Raw genomic sequence first — 10,178 nt, 5'->3', positions numbered from 1 at the left:
TCCGAGCTGATGATGAACTGATCTTGTAGGCCAAATCTCATGAAAAGCTGAGATAGACCAGACTAGACCACAGTAATAATCTATTTTCAGATAGGTGCAGCGATGGACATCACATTGATCCTCGAAGGTGAAGGCTCATTGGCCGAGAGATCCATGATCAAATAATAAGATTTTTTGACATCTCAGTTTGATGACCACGGTAATGACTTGACATCTCAGCGTGACATTAACCATCTCTTGTTGCTGTCAAATAGTGGAGTTTTCCACTCCTTGCGATTTAAATGGCAGGTGTATGATACGTCCTGTACTGTTCTTGCTAGCATTGGCCAACATCATAGGTAATTGTGAAAAAGTGATTTTTTAGGTAAAAAGTTGGTAAGATAAACGAGGGAGGACTGAATGCGCATTTACCGAAATTAGTAAAGTCAGATTCTCTCTAATGGTTAAGAAGCCCATAGTAATAGTGGCCCGTACACCACGGCTTACATGCGTGGGCCATGGGCCTGAAAAGGCGAAAGTCGGAGCCCACGTGGAACTCGGCGCGTGCGCCATTCGAAAGGCGCGACGCATTTCTTCTTCGAGAAGGACCCAAGCTGCCGAGCCACACGTCGGCTCCTCCCGTCTCCTCCGCCTCCGCGCGCGCCCCCGCCGTCGCTCGCGCTCGCGCTCTCTCTCTCTCTCGCCGCCGTTCCGCTGGCGCCGGACACTACGTTAGTTCTCTCCCCTTCGACCGCCTCTCAATCTTCCCCGCCCCGACTCACGCCCCCTTCACTGTTCTGATCCATGTGTTCTGTTTGATAGATTGGGCTCTCGAATCCGACTAATTGGCGTTGTGCCTATCGGATCAAATGTCACTGATGTACGAATTCTACTGCGTATGGTGCACGGGCGGAGGATATTACGGGTATAATCGGGAGGTGACGTGCCTTTTACTCTTCGCGCTTCGATTGTTGTTTTGTCGCGTTTTGATTCCCGCAAGTTGCTAATATAGGCCATCCTTTCGTTATTTCTAGTCTAGTTGAGCTGTAATTCGTGTGGGCACGTTTAGAATTTTGCCTGCATCTGTGGATTGTATCGAATCGTTCTGATGTGGCCTCTCGGTTGATCTCGGAAGGATAGGTTGGATTAGACTCTGACGGTAACAATGCAGTCAGCTAAAGTAATTTCAGGCGAATGACCCTTTATCTTAGTTTGCAATCAACTTATCTTTGACATGGATTGGATGACATATCACCAACTAAGAGAAGAGGACAGGTTCCTTTCCTTGGATTCTTAGCCAACAATATAGCCCGGAAAAATGTAGTTTGAATGGTGGGTAAATCTATGACACAGTAGCTTCGTCTGCGGTAGTTTGTTTGGAAGCACATTTATGAACATGAGATGTTATAAACTCTGGTATTATGTCCTTGACGTATGAAATTTACAGGTGTGGTATTTTGTTCTTAAGGGCTAGCTGTTATCAGTCATCAAAGGGATGTGCAGCTATCAGTTAGTATAAACTGGTAGTGATAATAGAGGGGAATGGAAAACTAACAACAAGACAGAGATGGTTTCTCTCTCAATCATCTACCTTCTATTCCTTTTCCTTTGGTGAAGTAAGATAGCTTTAAGTGATGGATGTGTTTTCATTCAGTAGCACATTAACTGATTGGATATTGATGTACACGTAGTCTAAAGAAAATTGAAAGGAAAGCCGTGTATGATGACAGATAACTAATGGAGTAGGTGGTTGAAATGGTAATAGCACGGCTCAACTGTGCAGAGTTATTCATCCTGCACATGTTCTTTGTGCTACTACTACACATGAGATGGCTTCGTGAGAGAATAAATTTGAAATGGGCTCTTAGATAACTGTAACATAGCTGTTCATAGAGTAGAATTGGTTGATATTTAGTATCATGTTGGCAGCTGATAAGATTCTCACATAGTTATCGCAGAAGATATGATTGGGACATTTTATCTAAATTCATAGTTTATATCCAGCAGTATGCCAATTTTTGGAACTTCTCATAGGCTCAACAGTGATATTCATCTTGTTACATCCACAACTTGGAATGGACATCAACAAACAACTGTACTCTTGATACGTATGAAAACAGAACACTTAGAATTGTGTTTGATTCGGTCAAGGTTCACAATGTAGATTTAAGTCAGATATGTGAAACAGCTGACCAGACTTCGTTGCTGTTTCCATCAACACTCCTACATGTTTTTAATTGCTTTTTGTGTAAGCATGCAGTCCTGTAGTAATCTCACTACTTGATAGTATGCTCACATTTAGATTTTGCTTGTAGCTGAACTGTCAATATATCTTACATAACACTGATTTTTATCTAATAAAGATCTGATCAGTGCAATGGACCAAGTTTTTTACCTCTGATAATCTGGACCATTCACTTGCTTCTTGTATTATGCTTTCCTTTTCTTTATTCCAAAGAACATGTTTGATGCATCACTTGTTTTATCTTCCAATTTGCAGTAAGTTTATGCTATGTATGGCCCCAAACCATCCTTAGTATTCTACTTTCAATATCCTGCCTGCTAAACAACAATATCATCTCCTAAATATTTCGTAAGCATTTTTGACTAAAACAGTGCTATATTACAACTCTATTTGGTGATCGGAGTAAGATTATGACCTGGGCCCTTTTACAGGAATGAATTCATTTGGATAGTATTGCATTTGGGTCAACCTGTTGGTGGAATGATTCCATAAACGTGAAAAACTACATGAATGAATTTGGACCAAGCAAGCATCTTTGAATATTGTGCTGTTGTTGTATATGAATTTGCCTGTATATGATATCTTCCGTTAGTAGCATCATGAGCATAACTTGCATGGTACATGCAGTTCTATAGACGGATTACTACAGAAACAAAGGTCTGGTTATGACAGAGTATGACTGCTACTAATTAAAATGATGCATTGACTTTCTCTTTGGAGTCTGAATTCTGTATCCTGGTTTTCTTTGTTTTCTGCTGACAATAATTAGGAGATGACAGCATATTATTAACACTTGCTATATGATATAAACTGATATGCCAGTTATCAACTTATCATGAAAACTTATAGTTCAGCTCGATGGGAGATCTATCATTTCACATTTAGTTCAGTTTCATTTCTGCGCTCTTCATTTCTTATTTCTTATTCCAATTTGCACTACAGGTTGTTAATATTTAATGCCCAAGTCAAGAGAATTCCAAAATGTTTTCTGTTTCCAGACATCATGATTGATAAGCGGCTTCACTGTTTTGGCACGAGCATATAATATTAATTCTGAGTCATAGACTAAAGTAATCTGCTGCATTTATGCAGGCACTCCTGAGATGATAGGCTAGTTACATGTGAAATAACAGGAAGTGTTATTTGCTAATCAAGGGTCTACACTCATACTACTGCACTGTTGTTAACTGAAAATGCAAACAACTCCACATGAGTTCCTTGGGACTCTGGTTAGTGATCAGTTGATCAGCACAGCTCATATCTAACGCTGTAACAACAGCTGGGTTCCTCGTGTTACTTGGACCACTATAATCCTCAAATGATTGCCTCCAAAGTTGCATTCACCAGTCAGAGTTCAGGTGACGCTGCTCCACTTTGAAGTACTGCTTTGAGGTATCTCCGGGCACTAAAAAGTCGCTATGCTGTGTTCTTCAGGCTAGCTACCTTCCGTAGATATTGTCTTTACAGGGATTCTTTTACCTACACTTTTGTACAACATATGCTCTACAAAAGCCTTTAAATAGCAGGAACTGTCACAAGGACAACGGCAATGACGCCTTTGGGAATATTCTCTGTCCTGGTGCTAGGATTGCTAGGGGATCATACGTGTGTTTCCTCCGTTCAAATGTCTCCCACCTTGCTCCAAAGTGGGCTTTCCACTGCTGCTGTGTGGTGTAGGGTGCCAGATACTGTTTCATCCCAATATCGGCCTCTTCACAGAACTCTACTATTTGGTTGTTCAGGTTCATTGCATGTGCTACGCTGCCATGACCTGAGAGAGACGGTGCTGAAGAAAGGAACCCCACCAAGTAGAAAATTTCCTCATCTGGTATGACTACTGACGTTCTGTTGTCCCACCTGCATCAAAATGAATAGACCAATTGAGCAACCTAAACCGCAACTAGGCTAACTTATTTGAGACAGTAATTTCGCAAGTGAAGCTAGTTACTTTGATTTGTTCACTGGGTAAAGCAGTATGGGACCATTGTTGCTATCTTTCAGGATCTTGCCAAAGACTTCCTTAGCAAATCTGTGGATTGAGCTCCTTGGGATTAGAAGATTCAACCAAGGGTGTGGAACTTCCCAGAGGCCTTGTGCCCTCAGCTTCACCTCAGAGGTGTGCACCCTGTCCAAGAACTCCAGGTACGTGACATCGGTGTGGAATAGAGTAGACCGGATGTATCGAAGTTTAGATAGTAGTGCAGTAACTTCCTGAAACATATATATTACAGTTATTATCAATGAAGTCACATGTCAACATCTCTGGTGCAAATGGAAATAATGAACTCACCTGTTCCATGGTACCAGCATCGTTACTGTTGAAGTTCTTAGTTAGCTCAAGGCAGTATAGAACCCTTCCATCCGACTGAAAACGGCTTGCTTGGACTGGGTCCTGTGGCTTGAAGGACGTCCTCCAGTTGTTGAGGATGCCTGTCCTGTTTATGATGACAAAACCTTCAATGTAGTCAAAGGTGTTCTTTGCCATGATCAGCATCTCCTGGTCCTCGGTGAAGCTTGCAAAATCCGAGTAAAGAACTCTGATCCACCTCACCTGCCATTTTATACATCCATTTAAATAACTGCATGTTCTATTGAAACGAATCGAATGTTCGTTTAACTGAATTGCTTGTTGACTTACCATCTTGGGAGCAGGCTCAAGAGCAATCCTTGCTCTGGTGATGATCCCGAACTGACCGAGACCGCCAAGAGCAGCGTAGAAGAGATCAGAGTTCTCCTCGGGCGAGCAGGTAACAACATCTCCTCTTCCTGCATTTGGTAGCCACGGCAAGGAAATCAGCTACTGTTTTATCTTTCGTATAGTTGGATGCTTTGCGGGTTCGTTTGAGACCTGTCACAATCTCCAGTTGATTGACATTGCTGACCTGCGGTCCGTGGCGGAACGCCTGCCCGCTGACCCCCGCGTTAGACAACGTGCCACCGACCGTGAGATGGAGATAGTCGGTCCAAGACTTGGGCGCCAGGCCGTACTTGAGGGTCTCGTGAAGCACGTTGATCCAGAGCTCTCCTCCTGGGGCATCGACAAAGGGTGACATGCTGCCGTCGTGGACCTGGAGCCTGTCACCCCGGAGCGACTCCATCCTGACCACGATCCCCCCGGCAGCCTGGGACTGGCCCATGAGCGAGTGCCCGTGCCCGCGCGCCGCGATGGTCAGGGGCGAGCGCTCGCCCAGGGAGAAGACGTGCCTCACGGTCGCGGCGATATCGGACACCGAGCCGGGGTGGAGCACGGTGGCCGGCAGCAGGCTGCACCGGTTGCCAAAGTCCCGCGCCATGGCGGTGGCGTCGTGGAAGCTGAAATGGCCGTAGAGGCGCAGCGCCCCGAGGGAGGAGAGGACATCGGCGTCGGGCACGTGCATGGTCACCCCGCCGAGCGCCAGCAGGAGCAGCAGCTTGAAGCAGTGCTCCAGTGATGGCTTCATGGTGGTCGGCCGGCCGGCTGGCTCTTGTTCAATTTATAATTCAACAACCCAACCCAACCAACCGAAAGGATGGAGTTTGGCAGGTTGGTGGTGGGCAGTTAGGAAGCTTGGAACTGGAAGAGGGGAGAGAAGGAAGGGCTTGTGGTAGAGTGCGAGTTCTTTCTTGAGGTGCAACAAGAGCAGGAGACAGGAGGGAGGGAGGTTGAAGGCGGCGGTGTCTGTCCATGCAGGGGAGGGGAGGGGGTCTCTCTATATAGGACGCCAGATAGGAGCAGCGCGCAAGGCGTGTGAGTGGTGCGGTCAACTAAGGCAGTCCTGGGCGCTAGCTGTTTGGTAAAAACCGTATGACGACTGTCTGCCTGCCGGCTTGCTTGCGAATTCGGACACAGACATGTCCTAGTGGTGCATTGCGAAAGTTTCTTTTTTTAGAGCAACGGTGTTGTTGCGTTGTAGCTCCTATCTTAAGCAAGGGGGGAACATGTGTTGGCTACTTAACAAGCTATATCGTAATGGAGACGACAGAGGCGAGAAGGTGATCTCACCATCTTCTTTCTCATAGTCATAGGAAAGAAAAAGAAAAGGAGGGGGTCGGATCCTCTGTTCCAGCATCAGTGGACTCAGGCCATCCTATCATCGGCTCCCCCTCGGACAGTCACATGGCTTGCATGCGTCTGTCCCTGCCTAAACCCACACGACATCCGTATGTTTTGGTCGCTGGTCATATGCTGTTGGATTGGAGCTCGGCTGGCCTCTGCTTCTGTGAAGGAGCCTTCCTTACCTCACTGCCTCCCCCTGATAAAGCATCACACGAATAAACAAAGCAAAGCTGGGTTGATCTTTCGGTTAGCTCAATCGTATGGACATGGATTACTTGGGATATTTCTCTCTTTTTTCTCTCGGTAGTAATTGATAATTCTAGAGGACCAGGAGCTTTCAGATGATAAATGTTTGGCGTCACTTGCTCCACTTGACCACAATCCCCATTTCACTCATCCCGTGTTCCAGCCTTCCTTTCCCATCCCATTTATATCGTTGTTGAGCTGAGAAAAAAAGCTTGTTCGTCTGGGAATTGATGAGTAGGAAGGGGAGAGCAGTAGGGGGGGTCCTCACAAGTTAGTTTCCCGAATCCAATAGCATCTGGGTGATGGCAACATGGCCACACATGCGCAACCACCTTTGTGGCACGACTTGGACCGTCGCATTTGTATCGTATGTGTGTGTGTGGAAGCCCAGCCCGGCTACGTACACGATGCGTACGCGGCACAGCAAGCCCGACTCGATTCTGTCTGTGTGGACGCCCCGGAGTCCAGATCGACCACCCCAGCCGAGCCGAGAGCCAGACACTACAGAGATCAAATCAGGCAACAGCAAGCTGATCAGCCAGGACGCTTGTGACTCGATCTCGCTGTTGGTGTCAGGAATTTAAAGTGCAGAGGTGAGACCGACACGATGGACACCGGCGGACGGTAACGCATCGGGATGCGACCAAGTGGTGTGGTGTGGTCCGGTCCGGCCGAGCACTTGCGGAGCACCCGGCAAAGGGTGCCCATGCGTCCTCGTCGGGGTTAGAGAGCCGAGGCCACTTTGACCGTCACCTGCACGTCCATCCTGTCCGGCCGCATGCCTGGTAGGCAGACCACCACACCGCAAGATTCTTCTCCCCTCTCACGTGGCGAATTAACAACTACGGACCGCTGATTAAAAATCTAGAACGCCCGTATTCAAACCCAAAAAGATCTAGAAACATGTACCCTGAAACCGCGTCTCTGCGTGTGAAACGAAACCACTTGAACTGCTTTTGTAATGTAACCTTTGGGTTTACAAACATGCGGCGCACCAGTGTAAGTGATTAAAGTTTGCTTGTGACAAGTCCAAGAAACAACATAACGAAGGGCTTGGCATCAAGGACCTCGCCACTCGCAGCAAAGTGCTTGGGCTGAAGAACGAGTGAAATACATGGGTGGTCCTTAAACATGAACCGTCAAAGTACAAATCCAGGTGCTTAAACTTACCAAATGCGTTATCTAGATCCGAAGTTCCTAAAATACACCTAAATTTGATGGTTTGTCAAAGATAATATTTTTCTTTTGGGTGGCCCGTACACCACGATGCCAAATGATCGGCCCTCTTCTGGCTTCAGTTCGTGCCTCTCGCTCTCCAGTGTAACTCAGCGCCCTCCTCACAAAGTGCATGCTTTCTTCTTCAACGAATTGGTTCAGGTGAGCGCCTCACTCCCTGTTGTTTTGTCAAATAAAAAAGGGAGTCCAAGAAACAAAAGTTCACTCATAAAAGAGAAAATACACACATGTTTAGTGCTCACCACAGCCAGCCTTCGAGAACACGGCCACCGTGGGGGCTGGCCTTCGAAATTGGGGCCAACGAACCACTAACCAGGATTGGTGGACCGCGGACGGATGGCACCACCATTGATTCATCGTGTTGGCAAATGAAACTTTTAAGCATTTGACCTTGACGGCGCCCGTCCGTTGCAATGCACCGTTTGTGTCAATGTCGTCCACACAATTCGTCGACAACAGTCACATGAATATATGCAGAGCTGGAAAGGTAAAATACACACTGTGTTTTGAGCCTACGTGGCTAGACATACATATGGATTTAGTTAGTGCTGCTTTTTTCCTTGTGCTTTACTTTTTGATGTTTATCTGGTCAAACGGAATGCTACTTCCTCTTTTACAAATTTTTATCTTCCATTCACTTTAGTTTTGTCCTAAGCCGAACTTATTTAATTCTGACCAAGTTTATTATAGAAAAAACATCAAAATCTACAACATCAAATTAGTGTTGTTGAATCAAACTTAAAATATGTATTACGGATGTTATTATATTTTTTTCCTATAAACTTGGTTAAAGTTCGATAAATTTAGCTCAGGACAAAGCCAAAGCTAAGTATAATTTGAAATTGAGATAGTATAGTTTAAATTACTTTGAACGTGCACATATCTTTGTTTGGTGCAGATGTTGGAAATTACCCCTATTATCTGAACAAATTATGGTCCCGTTTGGTTCTTTAGGAGCTCCTAAAATTCCTATCACATCGAATGTTTAGATACTAATTAGGAGTATTAAATATAGACTAATTACAAAATCAATTGCACGATGGAGGCTAATTTGCGAGACAAATCTATTAAGCCTAATTAGTTCATGATTTGACAATGTGGTGCTACAGTAAACATGTGCTAATGATGAATTAATTAGACTTAATAGATTCGTCTTGGGAATTAGCCTTCATCTGTGTAATTAGTTTTATAATTAGCTCATGTTTAGTCCTCCTAATTAGTCTCCAAATATTCGATGTGACATGAATTTTAGTTCGGACTAAAGATCCAAACACCCGTATAGTTTCTTTGTTGATCGAATTTGCCATCGGTGATTTTCTGCTTGATCAAATAAATTGGAAAAATATAACAAGATACTCCCTCCGTTCTACATTATAGGTCGTTTTAGTTTTTTTTACTTTATAGATATTATTATGCATTTAGATATAATGTATGTATAGGTGTATAATAATATCTATAAATTTAGAAAAGTCAATTTACAACGGAGGGAGTAAAGTACTCTTCGGTACGAGTAGTACGAGGAACTTCTGTTTTGTTCGTACAGTAACGTGCCGAGCAGTGGAAGAGTCGACAGACCGGTTTGGTATCAATGATAGACGCCATCTCGCACAGGTGTTCTTGTTCTGTTCCTGCGCGTGCCAAGCTGATGTGTGAGCAAGACGCAGAGCGAGATGCTCACGCATGTGCATGGCAAGGGAGACCGGATTTTGGCCAGAGGGAGGCGCGACCGTAGAAGCCATCGCCGGTGCGGCCCGGCCTTGAGATCGCGCGGAAGTGGACTTTGGGGACCCACCCCACGTGGCCTTCTTGACGTTTTCCCTGGTGGCCGGCTTTCGGCCCGCGGGACCCAGCGCGCGACGTGTCAGATCACAGCCTGTGGGGGCATGGCCCCACTATGCTGTTTCGTTCTGAGATCTTGTGCTTTCCTGATTTCTCAGCATGAGGATGGGGGCTGGTAGACATACTCATGAGTTGCTACAGTGGTACGTACATTTGTACTACCACTCTTGTCCTTAAAAATGCAACTATTCGAGTCTTAAGTTTAGAATGCAACTAGGTCTTTAGAAATTCTTGAACTAGGTTCGAATTTCATGCGCTATTTTTTCTAGGATTTGTTAAACCATGTTTAAAAATTACCGTCAAATACTAAGAAATAGTGTTAAGAGGGCAAAAGGTTATCGGATAGAAGTTTGATATGATCCTTTGCAAAAAAAAAAAAGAACCTTGATGACCCAATAGTGGCGGTTGTGTAGTGACGGGGCTTCACTAGGTTGAGCTTTATTAGAAAATTAACTACGATTGTGGGCCTAGCTTGCGTAGATATTTCATAGATATGCATAACTTCATTGTCATTTTTAACGAGCTGAGTTGAATGTTTCTTATGGTCGAATCTGCACACCCGAATTCAAATCCTTAATTCAAGATGGTGCTTACATT

General features: G+C 45.0%; 1 protein-coding gene across 1 annotated transcript; it reads right to left on the bottom strand.

The window, feature by feature from the left end:
* Nucleotides 1-3,266: 3,266 nt before the first annotated feature.
* LOC101754232 (cytokinin dehydrogenase 4) lies at nucleotides 3,267-6,192 on the bottom strand. Its single transcript, XM_004971160.4, has 5 exons — nucleotides 5,073-6,192; nucleotides 4,863-4,990; nucleotides 4,515-4,775; nucleotides 4,173-4,435; nucleotides 3,267-4,081 (listed from the first exon to the last, which is right to left on the bottom strand). The coding sequence occupies exons 1-5, from the start codon at nucleotides 5,662-5,664 to the stop codon at nucleotides 3,757-3,759; spliced, it is 1,569 nt and encodes a 522-aa protein (XP_004971217.1). The 5' UTR covers nucleotides 5,665-6,192; the 3' UTR covers nucleotides 3,267-3,756.
* Between the last annotated feature and the right edge of the window lie 3,986 nt (nucleotides 6,193-10,178).

The sequence above is a fragment of the Setaria italica genome, chromosome V (assembly GCF_000263155.2).
Source record: "Setaria italica strain Yugu1 chromosome V, Setaria_italica_v2.0, whole genome shotgun sequence".
Taxonomy (NCBI): Eukaryota; Viridiplantae; Streptophyta; class Magnoliopsida; order Poales; family Poaceae; genus Setaria; species Setaria italica.
This window is presented reverse-complemented; position numbering and strand designations above follow the sequence as displayed.

Excerpts from the sequence above, each read along its gene's own strand:
- LOC101754232 (XM_004971160.4), bottom strand. The coding sequence starts at position 5,664 with ATGAAGCCATCACTGGAGCACTGCTTCAAGCTGCTGCTCCTGCTGGCG. Across the intron at positions 4,991-5,072 it reads TCAACTGGAGATTGTGACAG|GAAGAGGAGATGTTGTTACC; the intron begins GTCTCAAACGAA and ends TACCAAATGCAG. Across the intron at positions 4,436-4,514 it reads ATGCTGGTACCATGGAACAG|GAAGTTACTGCACTACTATC; the intron begins GTGAGTTCATTA and ends TATATGTTTCAG.